This window comes from Camelus ferus, chromosome 15 (genome assembly GCF_009834535.1).
Source record: "Camelus ferus isolate YT-003-E chromosome 15, BCGSAC_Cfer_1.0, whole genome shotgun sequence".
NCBI lineage: Eukaryota > Metazoa > Chordata > Mammalia > Artiodactyla > Camelidae > Camelus > Camelus ferus.
The window spans coordinates 20,430,647-20,450,604 of record NC_045710.1 but is presented as its reverse complement, the minus strand read 5'-3'; the positions used below and the strand labels follow the sequence as shown (position 1 = coordinate 20,450,604).

General features: G+C 43.8%; 1 protein-coding gene across 1 annotated transcript in view; it reads left to right on the top strand.

Annotated features, from left to right (window-relative positions):
* ALK (ALK receptor tyrosine kinase) overlaps positions 1-19,958 on the top strand; it is a 678,293-nt gene that overhangs the window by 479,560 nt on the left and 178,775 nt on the right. Inside the window, 1 exon segment of the mRNA XM_032497290.1 lies at positions 13,303-13,430. Coding sequence (XP_032353181.1) covers positions 13,303-13,430 — 128 coding nt within the window.

Here is a 19,958-nt window from a genome sequence, read left to right as displayed (position 1 = left end):
AGGAGCACTCACCCTGTGAACTTGAGTATTCTGGGCTGGGGGTCCATCTTCACCCTAAGTCCATCTCAGGTTTAAATCTCCTGATACACATAGTAAGTTCTGTGCTCTGCCCATAGTGGGTCCTCAGGAAAGTACTCTACCCTGGTTGTCTCTGGGATACCTCTCAGCTCAGAAGTTGTGGGATTTCTGAGTGTCTGAGGCCAGCCGCCCCCATCTCCTGCAGCAGCCCAGGCTGCACCCTGCTTCTGTGGGAAGCCAGGGCCTAGAGAGACAGCCGTGGACTTGATGTTTGACAGGCCTGAGTTTGAATCTCACCTTACTAAATGTTGCTTACTAAATCGAGAGCAAGATAATTCACCTTCTGGATCTCAGTTTCCTCATCTGTACAATGGGGCAGCAACTTCTACCTCTCACAGCCCCTAAGAGGATTCAATGAAATAACTGTGAAGAGTTCCTTCACAGCATCTGGCACAGCATTTTTGTCCAAGGAGTCATAGCATTATGACAATTATGATAATCTAATAGCAGTATAACAATTATTACCATCATTGCTTGGATGACATCACTGGCAAGTTTCCAGAGCCAGAGGTGCTAGCAGACCACAGATCCCGTCCACATCTTTCAGGATCCACCCACAGCAGTGCCTGCCTCTCAGTCCCTAGCCAGAGATGAGTGTCCACCACCTGCTTGGGGCAGAGGCCACCCGCAGGGCTCAGGGCTTGAATCAAAGGCTCGGGGCTGTTTTGAATGATGTCTCTGAACCTGCTACAAGCTGTCGACAGAGCTTTGGAACCACTCACAGAGCTCACACTAGCCAGGAGCTCCTGAGCTGGACTTCATCTTCCCAGCCTTTGTCACTGTCCACTCCTGCCGTCCTTTGTCCTTTGAGGATTCCTTAGACTGGGGAGGAGAAGAGGGCTCTGCTTGCCCTCTGGGCTCCATGAGAAACATGCCAAACAACTGGATAGGCTCCAGCTTTCACAATCTGTCAGCACAAGGCTCAGCAAAGGGACGAGTGTTACAACCTCATCCCCAGGAGTCAGTTTTTATTGACTCTTTGGAAGTCTCTGCTTGGTTTGGTTTTAACAAAACTGTATTGTAGGCTTCCCAGTGGCTATGCTGACACTTATAGGACAGTGGATATCCGGACAGCCTTTTCTAAGACACTTTGCATACATCTCTTGGGAGGCAGGTAAAGGAGGGTGGGCTTTTCCTGTCTTATAGGTGGTTGTTCCCCAAGCCCTTGTTGATTAAATATACCACTGAAGGACTGAACCAGCCAAAAACGGGGAGCCTGCTCTTTCCAGAAAGTTGCAGCTTCCAGTATATAGGGCCAGGGCCAGTGTCAAGAGATTCTGTGTTCAAGGCTTTCTTATTGTAAATATCCAAAGCCCAGGATGAATTAGGTAGGAGACAGGAGGAAAGCCTGGCCTCACGCCTGGGGGCTCCTGCCCACCCCAACTCCAGCCCCAGTCTTTCTGGCGCCCCATGTGCTCTGCTTCTAGTGCAGGCCCAGCATCCCTTAAAAGTTCCAGGTCACTGTTTTGAGCTGACCCTTTAATGTCAGGTGAAAATTGGTGGTGGAAATTTCAGCCCAGAAATTGGCTCCCAGGCGAACATACCATTAGTGCAGTCTCAGGGCCTCTTGAGCAGTTCTGTCTGCTGTGTTCTGGAAAGCTCCCATGTGGCTGGCACACAAGAATCCTGAAGTTCAAGTTCCGTTAGTTTCCTCAAGCATGGCTTAAAGGTATGAGCATCACCCAGGCGAATCTAATGGGCCCATGATTCCTGGGTTATTAGCAAGCACTTTCTAGTATCGTTCTACAGTGGGGCCTCCCCGAAGGTGAAGGTGATATTATCCATCTGGGAGGCAGAGGTAAATGTGTAGGAAAATGTCCAGTGCTCTTTCTGACCCCAAGGAAAACGGGGCTCCTCTGAGAGAAACAAGTTGTTTCCTCAGTAGCCTGTGAGCTGCTGGTCCACGATGGGGGTTGTCACACAGAAAGGCGATGCCATTCATCATCCGTAGTTGGTAAAAAATATTTTAAAGTTTGTTTCTCCACTTAGTGGGGATGGTTTTGAATTATCCACCTCTGTTTGTTTGCCAGGGCTACCATAACAAAGTACAGACTGTAACAGACTGGGTGACTTAAACAACAAACCTTTGTTGTCTCACAGTTGTGGAAGTCCAAGCTCGGGGTGCCGGCAGGGTTGGTTCCCTCTGAGGGCTGAGAGGGAGAAGCTGCTCCACCTCTCCCTCTCTCCTGGCTCCCGGGGGTTTGTTGGTGGTCTCTGGTGTTCCTTGGCTTGTAGATGCATCACCCCAAACCTCTGCCTGCATCCTCAGGTTGTGGTTTCCCTGTGCACCTGTCCCTGTGTCCACACTTCCCCTTATTACAGCAGCTTAGCCGTGTTGGATTCGGGCCCACCCCATGATCTCATGTTAACTTGATTACCTTTTTAAAGACTGTTTCCAAATGAGGTCCCATTCTGAGGCACTGGGGGTTAGGACTTAAGCATATCTTTTTGTGGGGACACAATTCAACACAAAACACCACCCTTTCTGCACATCCCTTCTAGGACCAGAGTAGACCAGCCTAATAGTAACAAATACCACTTCCTCCAAGAAGCTTTTCTAAAAACTCCTCAGGGGGAGTCAGGCACGCCTTGCCCTGATCCCCTAGCCCAGTCACCCAGTCCAACCTTGGAGTTGGATTCTTGAAGGACACCAATTTGAATCTTGATCAACAAAGAACAGCCCAGGAGAGAAAAAGTAGAAAAGTAGATTCGGGGCACAGGGAATCCCCTGAGCATGTGCATAGTGGGTAGGGAAGAGCCCTGGCGTATGTGGGGAACCAGAGGCGGGTCTTGAGGGGCATTGAAGAGCGTGGTCATGTTGGAGTTTTAAAGGAATTAGTCCAGACATAAGGGAGCCCTCCTCTGCAGAACAGAGGTGATAGTTCAGGCCTCAGTCCTTCTCTGCCACGTGTGAGGATTAGACGTGGTGTTTCCCAAGATTCATGCCAGATTTACATCTTTCAACCCACAGTAACTTCATCACCCACTGTCCTTGCCACAGTAAGTATGGGCGCTGTAGCAGGGCCGCTGAGCTTCTCTGGGCCAAGGGGCTTGGGATATGATCCATCAGTGCCTCTGGCAGTTGCCTCCACATCCCTGGCTGGCCACCCAGCAGAAGGGCAGTACAGGAGCAGAGTGTGAAATGGGGGATCATCTAGCTGTCCTGACCCCACCCAGCCAGGCCCCTCCATTAGTGGATAGCTGACCACTGTCCCAGCCCCAAAATTTGCTTATAAATTTGCTTACAGGACTGCAGTTTATGGCCAGGTCTTCTCCACTGTATAAAGTTTCAGCACAGTGGCCTGACTTGGCCAGAGATTTACGCCTGAAATGGAGCCCCTGGGTTTAGGTGTCAGCGTTTTGCTTGGCACAGAGGCTTGAGTCCGTATTGAACCAATCGATACATTAACGCATTAAATGGCATTTAGGCTGGCCCTTCAGGGAACAGATGGGCAACTGGCTGTCATTTGAGCACCAGCAAGAAGGATGTCTTCCAGGCCTGGGAACTCCTGGATGCTGAGGCGGGGGTACGAGGTGAAAGCCCCGACCCCAGCCCCACTCGGGACTCAGGGCTCAAGCAGGAGGCAGATGCAGCTGGAGGAGGCACCTCCAGAAAACAGACACGTTTCAGTTTCCACGTTGTCTTTGTCTTTCTTGATCTGGCCCTGGGGAGGATGTAGTTTTAAAACATACATACACATACACATACACATACACATACACATACACATACACATACACATACACATACACATACACATACACATACACATACACACACACACAAACACAAACAAGAGAACTAACTGCATTGTATTGGCTTCAAAGAAAGGATTGTGTTTGAAAAGAACAGATGGTGCTAAAAAGTTGTTGGAAGGAGGACAGAATTAGGAAACCAAGTTCCAGATTCCCACTGGCTGCTGGTGGGTGATGTGCCCAAATCTCCTTACAGAAGACGTTCCAAAGGCAAAATGATCACCTGGGACTCTAATCAGAGAAAATCCACCACCTCCCTGCCAGAGAGACTGTCTGACAGATCTGTGGAATGGGGAACCTGCTGGGATCCCCTCTTGTGCGCCCTTCTGTAATTTTAAGTGATTTCTGGAATGCCAGTGCCACCCAAACTCTCTCTCTTCTCACTTCCCCTGCCCAGAATCCAGCTGGGTCCCTCCACATAGCCCCCTGATGAGGGGTGTTCATTGAATGCTGTAGGAGGTAGTGTCTTGTGTGGGACCTGATCCAAAATCCAGACAAGTGGAAGGCAGAAATTCAGGATTCTCAGGCTCGCTACTCTTGATAAGAAGAAGTTTTCTCTTACTTGATATTTTGCCTAAATAATCTGTGCTCCTGCCTTTAAAAAGAAGAAAAACACCAGTGAATCCTCTGTGTGTTTTTTAATACAAACTAGCACAAAGAAGTGCTCTTAGACAATCAGCCTTGCTGGAGAATCAACCTACATCCTGAAACATTTTAACTTGAAATTTCTAAACATGCTAATTCACTAGTCTGTTGCCGTAGGGCCAAGACCTTTGCTTCTAGGGTGAGTCTGTTGATTGGGAGTTCTGTGTTGCCTTTCTGTATAAATCACATTCATGACACCGTGATACCACATCCACGATTTTCCATTTCAGTTTCTCTAAAATGGGAATACTTAAAGAACACTTGTGAACTTATCTGAAGGTTTGGGGAATTTTCAAGATTTTTTTCCCCTGATCTTTTCTATTGCCCCATTCACATCTAATCAAAGAGCAGTTGTTTTTTGTTTTGTTTTGTTTTGTTTTGTTTTTTTTGCTAGTCTTTACAAAGTACTTCCAATTTTTCTTGCTCATGTTGCATCAGCGTAATGAGTACAATAGCCATAAACAGACTTGGGGATGAGCTAAACTGACTCTCAGGAGGTGTCTAACTCATCTGATAGGACTGGAATGTATAGGAGCACTAGGGAGCAACCTTGAACTTTCAGTAACCCTAAACATTCATAGGGCATAGGGTGTTCCATTGAATATAAAATGTAGGGGTGATGCTAAGGCAGCAAGCAAATTGGGCACATGGAAGTCATTTAAGACCACTTCTTCTACTAATATTTTTTCCTACAACTGCGGCTATAAGCAATCTACTACTCTCCACCCCACCCACAGTGATTGAGGGGTGAGGTCTGCAGAGGTTGACTCTCAATCTCCTCTTCCTGGCCTGCTATATAAAAGGGGGGAAAAAATCTCAGCCAGGGGCCAGGGTGGTTGTCTGCCTCCCACAATCCCATGTATTCCAACCCGGTTTTGATGATGTGGAACTTGAGTAGAGAAGGAATAAGATAGCCTGAGGCAACACTAGGGAGAAGCCAAAATATTTCTTGGATACAGCCTTTTCTGAGTGCTGGTATTCTTCAAATACTAGCTACCCCTGACCCACTAAAAATCTCTTCTAAAAAAACCTAGTTACTTACATTTAACATAAATGTGAACCAATGTGCAACATAGTAGAAAGTGCAGTGGTTTTGAAGATAAATAGTCTTGGGTTCATATCGCCTCTTACCATTTCCTACATGGGCAAGTTTATAAGCTCTCTGAGCCTCAATTTTCTCTCTTGTAAAATGGGGATGATAATATTTGTCTCATGCATTTATTGTGAAAATTAAATAAGATAAAGTAATATAGCTGCCTTAAATCCTCTCTGGAATGAGGCAGAACATAAATAAATACACACACACACACACTCACAAATAAATGAAATGTGTATCCAGTGCCTGGGACAACAATCCCTGGGATATCTGCATTTGTGCACTTGTCTCTTCAGCTCCATGTGGGAGATTGGAAGGAATCTCAAAAAGTCTTGCTATTCTGGGGTGGAAGGCTCTCCCCAAATCCCTGAAATGCCATCACACACAGTCATTCCTATTTCACCTTCTTGTGAGATCATTCCATGTCAGGTCATCTGCCATAGTGGGTGTAGGAGAGAAAAGAAACACCAACGTAACAGTAACACTATTAGCTAATGCTTACTGTCAGCTAAGTACTTCATGTCTTAACCCTCACGGTCTTCACCACACCCCTGTAAGGCTCTGTTTTTATCCCCACTTCTTAATGATGGAACTTGAGCACAGAGAGTTTAGGCAGGTTGCTGGCCAGGGGTCACAGCCAGTAAGAGGCAGAATTGAGATTATAAAACACGAAGTCTACCTCCAAAATTTGCACTCTTAATCAATACATTTCTCCCAAAGGAAGGAAAAAAGGGAAGGGAGAGAATAAAGGAAAAAAGAAGGAAGGAAACAAGAGGGAAGGAGGAAGTAAAATTAGAAGAAGCTAAAGAGAGGCCAGGGAAAGGAGCCCAAAACCATTCTATTTTTTCTGTTTGCTCAAAAGCATGACAGAAGAATTAGGGGAAACACAGTTTGGGGAACATTTTCTTAGCCCCCACTTCCAGAAATCTGGGCCACCTTCCAGATCCCATCACCCATATAGCATCTCTGATAAAAACCAAAACTGCTTTCCAGCCGCCAATGCTAAGCTCCCAACCAAGTCCACTGTGGCCCCAGGGAGCCCATCCCTGTCTCAGCACCCTCTGCTCCCACAGCTCCCATCCAGCAGAGCCAGAGGGCACCCTCAGCCTCAGGGTAGCTCCCTTCCATTGTGGGCTGGTGGGAACCACATCCTGAATCAACCTACAACTTCGTTTCCATCCAAATCTGATCAAGGGCAGACATCTAACTTCTGGGAGATTTTGAAGGGCAAGGAATAACAAAGCCAAGGCTACTTGGATAAAATACCCCACACCACATACCAAGTGTTATTATTATTACAGAAAATTAACTAGCAACAAAGGACTCTACGGTAAAATTTACATTGATCTGACATTTTTTTCCCTGCTATCTCCCATAAAAATGCTTTAAATGCAGGCTGATTTAATGGAAACAATAAAAAATAGTGCTGAATGGTTTATATTTGCTGCAGAATTACTACAAGGTCTATATTTTTTAAAAAAACTTGAAAGTTATGTGTATTTTTTTCCTTTAGGATAAGATTAGGGAGAGAAGTGCAGTTGGCTTTTTTTTTTTTCCTTATTGACCTAGACAAGCTCCCACAGGCTCAGTCAGCTCCTTATTTCTAACGGATCTTCACAGCTTCACACCTGAGTCCGGACAGTTGTCAAGAGAGAGTCTTAGCAAAGGGACATGTGGGGGAATGTCAGCTGTGTGGACTGAGCCTTGACAGTGTTATGCTCGGTAATAATAATAATGACTGAGCGCCGTGTGGAAAGGACATGGCTGATTGTCCAATTTATAGTGTTTCCATCATCCTTGATTCAGCCCCTGAGTTTGGCTATCTCGGCGACAGAGTTAGTCGCCACCTGACTTGACCCTATGACCACTACAGAACATGAGGATGACCACATCATTTAGCTTCAGGTCCCCAGCCATGTTCACCAGGGCCAGAAGTTGAAACAAAGACTCAGAAAGATGTGGTTTCTGACCTCAAAAAGCTTAAAAGGGGAATTTAAGATGGTGTTCATTAAGACTATGGAGTCACACAAACCTGGATTTAAAACTCAGCTAGGAAGCAGAATATGCAATGGGCTTCCAGTGAATGCTAACTGTGGTTGTTGACCATATTATTAGTGCTGTTGTTGTTATTATTGGCATTGCTGCTGCTGTTAATACTCATATTGTTGGTTATAAGTGGGCCCCTGTTGTAGAGAACATTCATGCCTCAGGTGGGACCTCTCCTAGTTGAGCACTGAGGTCCCCTCCATGTCTCAGTTACTATAATTCTTTGATTCCTTCTTTGGGTTCTAGGTTCATGGAGAAAAGCTAATTTGGTAGCTATTTCTGTGGGCCTGCCCCTTTAAAGATAGGGCTTGTGGGCAAATGGAGAGTGAAGAGGTATATGATGACCCAACCCTGAACTTCTCTTAACTCCCCAAAGTCCCTAGTCCTTAGGTTCCTCCTAACAGAGAAGGCATCATTATCACTTGAATGAATGACAGCTAACGATAATGAATTGACATGAACTTTCAGATTAACTTAGCTCCACTACAATATAAATTTTGACCGAGAATGTCAGATTCTTGTCTTGTTTTACAGAAATCTGTTCATGCATTTGTCCCCTCATCCAACAAATACTTGTTGAGTGTCTGCAATGTATCAGGCACTGGAGACACACTGATGAATGATCCATCACCCTAGCTTTGAGGAAGTGGAGGTTGTGGGGAGGGTGGTAAGACATAGGGGACCTCCTTCCTGTCTCCCACCAGACGGAACCACCTGTTCTCCAAGTACACAGTCTGCATGCCCTCTGCTGATGTGCTCATGCCAGCCTCTCTTTCTGCATTGCCCTTTCCCCAGTTTCTGCCCCTTCTCCACGACCCATCCTCAGGTTACACCTCTGCTGATTGCTGGATCTGGGACATCACTTTGCCCTCTGTGTTTCAATAGCACCTAGTGCCTGTGCCACTCACTCAGCTCCTCTATGACTGCCATTCACTCTCAAATTCAGTATACTTTTTCTCACTAGTATGTAAGCTTCTAGAGTACAGAGCTAAGTTCTAAATCCTTAGGATCCCCAGTGCATTTAGTATGTTATCTAGTGTGCAACAGTGCACCAATAAATACCTGAGAAGTGGAATTCAATTCAACAAGTTCTAATCAAAATCTTTTCACATCTTTTCACATGCTACGGGAAGATGCAAAGGTAAACAAGAGGATTTCCCTCCAAAGTGAGATGGGGGCCTTTAGAGGGTTCTAAGAAGAATGTTGACCTGCTATTATAGTCCAATCCTAATATATTTTGTTGTAGGGGGTGTTTCAACCTAATTTCTTTTAACTGAAAATTTTTTCTGGTTTAAGCAAAAGGTGGCTGCTATTCATACGTTGTTAATGCCTTTCTCACTTTCTTTTACCTGCATTCCTCTCCCACTTGAATCTCGTAAGTGAGTTGAGATGCAGAGAGTTTCATGGGCCAGTGCCATTCCATGAAAAAAGCTCTGGTCTTCTGGAAGAATAGCTCCCACTTATTGAGCCCCCAAGAAGCATATCCCTTTGTGTACATCCTCAGACAAATCCTCATAGCAGTCCAGCAAGCTAGACGTTACGACCTCCACCTTAAAAATAAGGAAACAGGAGATGAGAGAAGTTAAATCATTTGACTTAGTCGACGCTGGGGCTGAGAATTGAATCTAGTCCTCCTGATACTGCAGCAGGTAAAACCAACTCAGAAGGGCATCCCATTGACTAGCATGTAGATTTGAGGGCTCACTTTTGTGAGCCAGCCCTACATCAACATCATGCCTATTGGAATATCGCACAGCAGTGGAGTACTACACATTCCTCTGTCTTGTCAACTGCCATTCATGGCCCTCAAGTGCTGTCAAAAAGTGCCCCTTCATTCTGGACTGAAAATAACTTGGTGCCTTCATTCTTTTGAGACACGGCTGCCAACCCTTCAGTCTCATCAGCAGCCTGCCTCACATCAGAAGTGCCAGGCAGTTTCCTATAAACATGTGGAGACTAACCTGGGATGGAGCAGTGGGAACCTTAGAGATTCTTTTTGGTTCCATGTCAGACTTTCTGATGATTTTTTAGTTTCCTGTGTGCATTTTCTGACAAGGTATTTCACTATCTGGCTGGCCTGTCTATCCTCAGAACTCAGACTGGTGATTCCCTGTGGCAATGCTAAGTAGACATACCCTTCTTTATCTCTGTGATTCTAGTGGTATGAAATGTGACCGAATGTACCAGCTGATTCATAGGTCACATTGTCTCCTGTTCTTGCAGTCTAGGAGCAATCATATATTTGATTTTAATCTTAGGTCTGCAGGTAGCCAAATGTGTGACCTCGAATAAGTCTCTCCAGTTCTCTAAGGGGGTGGAACTGAGTCTCTTTGGAGAAATACGTCTGTAATTCTTTGACTAATCATTCTTATTCCACCTTCTGTAGACTGTTATCAGTCCATTGCAGTTTCAGGGGTTACGGTAAAGTATTTTGTTGCTAGGACGCAGGTGATCTGCTAGAGAAATACAGGCATCAGATCAGTCTGAGACCTTGAAGAACGTTTAATTCAGTGGCCGCATTTTGCTAGTGAAGCAACTGAAGCCCAAGGAGGTACAGGGACTAACCCTACCCCATGCAAATCTAGGACCAGAATCTGGGACTCAGCTCCCAACTTAGTGGCCTTTGTACATACTACTTCCAGCCTCCAGGTATTATTCACAAACCAATTTATTCATTAATCATTCATTCACAAATCTAATTTATTAATTATGATGTAGCCTCTCAGCAAAAATATGTAGTCAATTTTTTTCTTAGCAAATTCACGCAAAGTTGGAGACACTTTCTCTGGTTGAGAATACAATTAATCAAAAAACATCGAAAAAATTCAGGCATTCAGAGTAAAGTGACTTATTCAAAGTCATCAGGCAAATAAATGGTGGGCAGAGCCAGAACTGGAAGTGGAGAGCTCCAGAGAGACAACTGGAAGATAATGGATGGTGACAGGCTGTCCATACCGTGTTTCTGGCTTCCCGAAGCCCAGAAGGACTCCCGACACTGTCCTATTGATTGATTGAAGCACCAGTGCTAAGAGGGCCACAAATCCCAGCACGTGGTAACAAACAGCTGCATGTTTGTTTCTAGGAGACTCTGGGTTAGAACAAAACCTTTCCCCTTGCAAGCCCAAGTAGAGTTGCCAGCAGCCAAAGAGGAAAACAGGACCCTAATGAGGGAGTTTCATGACTACTGGAATGTAAGCAGAGAAAATGGAGGCAGACAGGAAAGAGAGCTTGGATTTGTTTTTCACAGGGTTTTTGCCATCTCTTAAACAAATCTGACCCTAGGTATAAGCCCTTTTTCAGTCCCAACTTCCCTGGTTACAAAATCACGTTTGGCAACTGCTCTGAAAGTTATTAAAGTTGAGGCAGTAAACTATGGGAGGCCAGAGAATTTCAGACGAAAGTTATTGCATCAGTAACTCAGAAACTAATTCCTAAAACTCTTGACACATTTATCCAGAGGGCTAGTGCCAATATAGAAATGGAAATCATTGTCAAGGGCCACTGTGTACCTGGAATTAAAATCCATCATTCCTCAGAGCAGAGAGCTACGATTTTGGAAGAATATGAATAGTCATGCTTTTCACCACCATCTTTCCTCAAAAATAGGGTCCTTTATTTTTCAGAAGAAGAAGAAAAATTCTGCTCTCTTTGTTTTTTTTTTTTTTTCATAAAAACCCCTCATTTACATTTTCTTTTCAAATATGTTTTTTCTTTGATAGTCCCACATTTAAACAGAAAGTCCTCTTTTTCCTTACTCAATTGCACTGGTTTTATTTTGTATAGAAATCCTGCTGGGTACAGTAACAGAACAAACTTTACAACAGCAATAATCCCTTCTACAGCATTTATTGGGAAATTTCATACACTTTTATTAAATGGCTGAGGCATTGGCCCCAGTGATCTGAATTAACTACAGAAGAGCATGGAGAAGAAACAAAACTGCCTTCTTCATTCAGCAGACTCCCAACAAGGAGCTGAGCTCCATGGGCTGCACGCCCAGCAACATGGCAGGGCCAGAGACACAAAACTGCCATCCAGGAACACCCCACTGAAGACCACTGATTGCCTTAGGCAGTGCCTTCATCACAAAAAGTTAGCAGATGGAAAAGATTTGATGGGATCCAGTGTTAGCAAGCAAATAGAAAAATAGGCCCTCTGATTCACTGTTGAAGAATCGGCAATATCCTCAGAGTTTTAGATGTACATACACTTTCACCCAGGTTCTAAGAATTTGTCTAAGGCAATATTTACATAAGTACACAGGGCTAGTTTCAGCATGATCATAGAGAGGAAAAACCAAGAGCAATCACAAGTCATTAAAAATGCAATCATTGACCTGATCATGTAATTTATATTTATTGTCACATGACATACCATTGAGTGGCAAAAGTGTAGTCACAGAGAACATTGTATGCATGACCTTATTTGCATAAAACTGTAGCTAAAAAGCTGGTCATGGAGGTTTTCACCATGGTTGTCTCTGGATGAGCTTCTGGGTGATTTTTGCTTTCCTTTACCAACTTTTCTGAATGGTTGAATTTTTCATATTTTTTATAATGAACAACATCACTTTATACTTGGGGTCGGACAATGCTTTAAAAAATTTTTTCAACAGAAAGCTACTCTTTCCCTAAGTTCCTTAGCACTAGTGTCATACCTAAGCCCAATCTAGTGGTAAGACCCTGTGAAACATTGTTATGAGTTCATGGGTGTAGCCATATGTCAAAACTCATCAATTTATACACTTTAATTCATCAAATTGTACACTTTTAGTACATGTGATTTACTGTATGTCAGTTATACCTCAATAAAATTGTTTTTTAAAGGAAAGAAAATATGAAATAGTCTAGGTATTTTCCATTCTCCACACAAAATTGTTAAAATCACTATATATATATATTTACCCGCATCAATGTTGGAAAGTAAATTTGATGTTCCAATCAGTGACAGGAGGCTATTCCAAGAGGTTAATAGCCTGAGTGAGGTGTAAAAATGTTCATTTAGCTTATTCTCTGTTCTCCAGTGGTGTCAGTGTCCTTGATTATAGATACATGCAGAACTCACCATTTGACCTGCTTCCTTCTTCTTCCCTTTGCACCTTTTTGCAGAGTCCACATCAATCTTAGGTAACTTTTACCCCAAAATACATGCTTCAGTGCACTTTAATTTTCCTGCAGTAAATAAATGGCACTTGCTAGCTTCCCTTAAGTAACTCTATAGCAAACCTGAGGGTTCTGAGACTTGGGTATCAGATAAAATTCTAAAACGACGCATTCATTCCAGAGATAATTATGAATACACTGATAAATGTTTTGAAGATGATTTCTTCACTCTTCTGGCAGCTTTGCTCAGGTATATATATATATTCGTTTCCTATAAGACTAGCTACTGAAATTGTCTAAAGGTCTGCAGTTGCCTAAAAAGTATGACAAAAGAAACACCAATAGCTATAGGAGGGTTAAGAATTGGGTCTCTGAGTTACCTGGACAAGAAGGAAACAAATGTGTGTGTTGCTGTCAGAGTCACCATCTTCAGAACCACTTACGGTTCCACTTCTTGGTACCCGTGAAGAATGTGGGCCCTAAAGTCAGTGCAGGGGCAGGACGACCTCTCTGCAGGTTAGGCCTGCTTCTTACCACTATTTCTGTATGCTTTTCCCCTCTGCTTTCCAATGCAACCAGTTGGACTGTGCTGCAAGGAAGAATTGGGCGCCCAGAAAACCCATTCCGAGTGGCCCTGGAATACATCTCGAGTGGAAACCGAAGCTTGTCTGCAGTGGACTTCTTTGCCCTGAAGAACTGCAGTGAAGGTATCTGAATCTTGACTTTCCGCTCCACTCCTTGGTATCTTGTTGTCTTAAGTGGGTCAATAACTTGCCACCGTGATTAGCTGATAACGTACACACTTATATAGAAGTCTACAGTGCTCTGGGGCTGATCCTGAATATTACCAAGTGTTCCATAGCCCAGAAGATCAATGTTCAAAGATTGAGTATAACATTGTATCTGCTTAACCTAAAACTTTATCAAACAGAATACAGCCTTTGTTAGATAACACATTAGCTTAACTTCCCTGGCTGCCACACGCTTTCAGCTATGTTTTTGTTTTGTTTTGTGGAAATTTTCAAATGTATACAGGTGAACAGAATAGTGCAATGAACCCCATATATCCTCAACCCAGTTTCAACAATTATCAACATTCTGCCGTTTTTGTTTCACCTATATCTCTACCTACTCCTCTCTCCACCAACTTGATAGTGATTATTATTTTACTTCTTTTTCCTGAGGTGAAACTTACAACTAAGTATTTTTAATGATTTGATTTAAGCTATTATTAAGGGACAATATGGGAAATGGTTATATGTGAAATTTTTTGCTTATTTGGTAAAAATCACTAGGGCATGGTCGACTTCCTTTTGTATAAGCCCAACATTGTGAATTTATTTCAAGATTTATTACCAAGAGAAAGCATCTCTCTCCTGAAGAGTAATTTGATGGGTTTTTTTTGTTTTGTTTTGTTTTTGCCTTTGTTGCCAGGAAACTCTGAACTAAATGCAATACTTAATCACAATAATTATACCTGTGTAGTTTCGGGATAAGCTTATTTTCCCCTCCCTCTACAGAGTCTTTGATCTTCTATTCCTATTTTCAAGATCATATATAATATGTGTCTTTCACTAGGCATTGCTTGAAGTCTGATTAGTGAGCAGGATGAGATAGATCATTATTACATATATCTTCCCTTGATTCTTCAGAAAATCGAGGGTCATAATTATAAACATCCTTTATTGTTTCCCACATATGGAGTGTATGGGAGATGGGCTTGAATTATGCAAAGCTTCAGGAAAAAAGTTGCTTTCATGACCTCTATTCTGCTGTGCCCACCTCTTAGCTCCCACCTGTGCTGTGGAACCTGTGGTCTGGGAGGCCCAAGAAAAGAGTATGGACAGGAGGGAAGCCTGTGGTGTTCCCAGACTTAACTTCTCAATGTAGACTGTTTATGAACAACCATAAAGGCCCATAACACACAGCCATCTGTTGCATGCCGAGGTTTGGTTTTGCTTCTGGAGCTGGTGTACAAAAGGGACTCGCTAAGGTAGGGAGCCCACTGACCACCCAGCTCCTTACATTGCTGCAGCTCCTCATTCATTGCTGGTCTCGCAAGAACTTTCACAAAGTGGTTTTCTTTCCTTTAATCAAAACTGGTTTATGTGTGGGAAAAAGAAAAATCACCATAACATGATAGATTGAACTTTAGTTCAAGTTGAAAAGGTGGTTAGCCTGTGCTGTGAGGCACTGTACAAGAAACATGTGGTTTGGGAGAAAGCCAGGAGCTTGTACAAATGTTTCTGCACTCACGAACTTGGGAATTTGTGAGCGTCTCTGGACATCATCAATTCTCACAAATGTCAAGGGTCTGTGTACCGTCCAAAAAGAGGCCATGTGTTGAAATGGAGCCAGTTAACAGAAATGTGTCAGGGAGAAGATATCAGTTCCCAGAACTGACCTAATCTCATTTGAGCAATGTCAGGAGAAGGGACTAAGAGACTGCAAAACTCCAGGTATCAAGCCCAGCCACAAATACTCCTGCAAAGTTTCTTTGCACGTTTGAAGGATCTCACCCAGTGCATATTTTTCCTCCCTGACTCCTACAACTTCCTTTCACCTACAAAATTCTTCCTCTGTAGTTTGTTACATTTGCAATGATCTGTTGCACAGTTTAAAAGACCTGTTTCTTTCCTGCTTCTCTATCCTTATGAAACCAAGAGAGTTGACCTCTCTAAATTTCTCTAATGATCCAGAAAGTGTTTCTTCTGGCAGGACACTCTCTTAAGGAGGGAGAAAAGAATTCCACCTCTGATTCCCTAGGGAAAGTGGATTGTCCAAGAGACTTGGGAAGGTTCTCCTGTCCTAGCTCCTTCAGAGGCTCCAAGTCCAAGAACAGAGGGTCTCCATGAGGAAGCAGGTGTCCTCTGCACTCCTTCTCTGACTTGGAACCCTGTGGCCACCAAGGGATGTGAAGGGACCACTATGGATGTGTAAGTCAGAGAGCACAGAAGTATAAAGTGGTCCCAGTGTTTCTTGAGACCTTCTAACTCTTCTTCCCATAATGGAACAAAATCAGGTGCACGTCAGTTGGTGTGGACAAATGGCAAACATAAGAAGCATCCTAAAACTACCCTCATATATTTAAAGGGAAGGAGTTGTTTTGGCGACATACCCATATCTATTTGATGTAGACAGACATCTGCGTTTTCTGAGGTCACTGCTTTAGTTAGGTCATGAAGGGGAGGAGCTAGGAGGAGAGAAGTAGTATCTTTGAGGGAGGTGAGGACTGGTGACATGTTACCAGGACTGTACATAGGTTTGCAGGATGTCTGGTCTACTTTCTATAGAACTCCACAGTCCTTCCTTGTCCCGCATGAAAAGAGGTGCCATTTTAATTCAACTGGAGAAGCCTTACAGGGGACGTTGTGACAGTTCTTGCATAGGAGAAGATATCTATTTGTGGGTGCCATCAGGGCAGAGGTCACACCTCTTTCCTTTCTGAATTCCGACACCTATCACAGCGTGTAACAGTTGATAGGTGCTCAGTTAATAATCAGTCACGGCTAACATCTGTGGAGCACTTGCCGCGTGCTGATCCCTTTCCTGTGTTAGTTATCTCCTGCGAGGTTTACAATAATACTGTAAAGTAGGTGCTGTTGTCCTCATTTTACACATGGGGAAACTGAATCTCACAGAAGTTTCTAAAGTTGCCATAGCCATTCAGCTAGGGAAAGGTAGAGTCAAACTCAACCCCAAATCAGTCTGATCACCAAGCCAGTATTTCTGTCCATTACCTTCTGCTGCCTTAGTGGAAGGTGTAAAGGCTGGGGTTTTACTTATTACTGGAAACCTTAGAATTATCTTTGCCTCCTCCTCTTATCCCTGCATCCTGAGGGCCAAGCCCTGGGCTCTAGGCTATTGGCTGTCTTGCTGTCTGTCTGCTGCTATCTAGATGCTACTGTTACTGCTTCTCAAATTTATCCTTCTGACTTCATTTCATTTTCTCTGCCATGTGCTTTATCCAGGCCTTCATATATGCATACTGGGACTTCAGCAACGGCCAACTGGTCTCCCTGATACCATTATTTTTCACACATTACCAGATGAATCTCCCCCAAATTCCCTTTCCTTGTGGCACTTCCATGAGCCTTTAGTAACTTCTTATTGTCTATCATATCAGAAATATGTGAACTAGAGTGGACCACCTCACTCATTTCCTGGGGCCAGGAAAATGATGGACTGGGGATCACCCATCTTGTTGATGGTAGAGCTGGGATTAACATCAGGACCATCTTGACTCTGACCTTGATATTTTCACCACTGCTCAATCCTGCCTGGAAAGCCCCAGTGTCTCTGCCTCATTTCCAAGGTCCTTTACAATCTGGCCTCTCCACACCTATCCAATGTCATGCCCTCCGTTCTCCCACACCTCCTGTTCTCGTGTTAGGCTGCGTTTCTATAAACTATGCCAGAAATAGCCTACTTGGTCCCAGGCCTTCCATTTTGAACACTGACTCATCATTAAAAATCCAACTTGCGGCCCAAACCCTCCAGAATATCATTCGCAGCTAAAGAATTCTCGGAGGACTTTACTCTTTGCATCTAAGTTTAGTAGCTGTTTTATACTTATTTCTCAATTAGTCATTTTGGCACCCTAACTTGAGTTTCAGAACCTTGTCTTACATTTCTTCTATTTCTCCAGGGGACAGTTAACACCGTGCTAAACACATAAGAAACACGATGTAAATACTTGCTGACCGACTGGTTCATCAATCAATTGATATATGCTGCTCCTGCTTTTATAACTTTGGGCCATTCCCCTACTACTCCCAAAAGAATGTAGCAGTGAGCAGAAATTACTTGGAAGAGGCTTCCCCCTCATCTTAAAAGAGCAGTATGTATACTCAGCACTGGTGGGAGGGCTGTCAGCCCCTAGAGACACGCATGTCCAGGCTCCCGGGGAACCCTTAACCCTTGCACAAAGACCTTTCTTCAGCAGAAAACCCAGAGCAATAAGATTGTGCAGGACACTCATCAGGGTCCTCATTTTCAGAGGAGCTGACGGGAAAACACATATCAAAGTAGGTAGCACTAGCATCTTGGAAAGGATTTGAAAAGGATCATTGTGCCTCTGAGCAGCTCATAAAGATGCATATTGCAGACATCCACCTAGCACCTTCTATGTGCCAGGTCCTTTTCTAAGCACACTGCATTCATTAACTCATTTAATCCTTACAGCAATGCTGTGAGATATGCATTATTATTATCATCATTCCCATTTATGGATGGGGAAATTGAGGCACAGAGACCTAAGAAATTTACCCAAAGTCTCACAGCTGATATTGGAATGGAGGCCCACTGGCTCCAGCATCCATGCTCTTAGCTACCACATATTGATGCTACCTATGTAAGGTCACTGCTGGAAAGGACCCCAGAAAGCATCTAATCTGGCTCCTTCATATGGAAATTGAATGCGCTGAATGCACAAATACCCAAAGATTTACCTTGAACTTTGACACACTAAATTACTGATTAGCCCAGTGTGCTTTCTACCTCCGTCTCATGGTTGTCAAGTTCTCAGTTTTTCCAGGAAACCAATTAGGAATTTCCCTCTCCCTGCCCAGATTTGTCAAAGGCAGTGTAAGTGGACCACCACCCCTGATCAACAGCAGGCCCTCATCGGTGAACATCAGGGAGCTTCAAATGGCTCCTGGGTAAGCCTGAATGCATTTTATTGCAGGTCACCAAGGTTCCCCTTCTCTTTCACGAGGATCCTGCTGGGGCGCTGCTTTTTTTTTTGTTCTCAAACCACAGCCCTTGACACACCCTCCAAATCAGTTTTTATGAAATACTGTTTGAGAACCACTGGACAGTCTGATTTTTAACTCTCCTATTAACTCCAGCTTTTTGATCCCATTATTCTGTACTAGTTTAAAATGTGATAGCCAAAAATTGTTACATTAACCATACCTTCTTTAAATGATTGACTAAGCACAAGGCTGTTGTACTTGGAATATGGGACATTTTCACAAGTTAGGTTCTTATCACTGTGCCTGGCTTTGAGATGCTAAGTATGGAACTAGTATGAATGCTTCCAGTAAAAAATGTGTGGCATCTCCCAACCTTGTCTCCTCTCTCTCTTCTTACTTTACCAAAAACAATTATGGGCAGTGGAGGATGTCTTCCTTAGACCAAGAGGGGACAGGAGTAAATGAGAGACACTAAATGGACAGATTTTAATCTTCGGATAGCCATGTGGAACCAATTAGCCTCTAGAGTAGGCTCCAGAATCCAGCTGGGTAAAATGAGGGATAACCTCATGGGTTCCTGGCAGCCTGGCCCAAACTGGGCATTTTCTGTTCCAAAAGCAAGCAGCGCCACAGCAGGATCCTCAGTCTGTGCTTGTAAAACCAAGATTGCTATGGCACTCTGTCTTGGGGCTGCCAGCAGAAAGCTCTGTGTGTAGCAGACTCGTCCATCCAGCCATCCATGCATTCACTCATTCATTTGACAGACATTTACCGAGTGATGCTAAACTGAATACGTAGTGACACTGATATAAATTTGTTTCTCTTCTGGAACTGGGTTTTGGTGTGGTGGCTTTAAGATCTCCATTCTACTTGGCACAAACACTGCTCTCCAAAGGGCACTCCTGACTTACATTTAATTTGCACTGGAGGTATTGAATAGGTGTTTTATTTGTAGGATGTCTTCTGCCAAACTAGTTGCAATAGGCCTTTCTCAGAAAGACCACACAATGAGCAATGAACCAGCAATCAAGGGATTTAAGTCCCCTTTCCACCTCTTATTTCCATAGACTAGCCAACTTTGTAGATCAGAGGGACATTAAAAGTCTCCTCCAGAACTGGCACACTGATTGTTTTTTAATTTAAAATAGGAATAACAGTGTATCAGTGGCTGTCCTGAAATTGACCTTGTGAGGATAAACAGAGAAGAGGGCTGTGGAGATATGTTGTAATGATGCCCTGAGCTACCTGCTTCTCTGGCCTCACCTGGCCTGAAACCTTTAAAAATGAAGCTGCTCCCTCTCTGCCTCTTGGTTTCTCATGGAGAAACTACTATTCACAGAAATACATGGGCTCTTCTGACACCTCCTGCAAAATGTTTCATGTCAATGATAGCCAAATGTCAAGCGGGTGATGAGAGCCACAGCACTGCCAACCTGACACCAGCACCAGGGGGCCCACCACCTGGGTTAGTCACTTCAAGGGACTGAATCAACTCTGTGGTGGTGGGAGCTATAGCTTGGAAGGAAAAGCCAAGGAGAA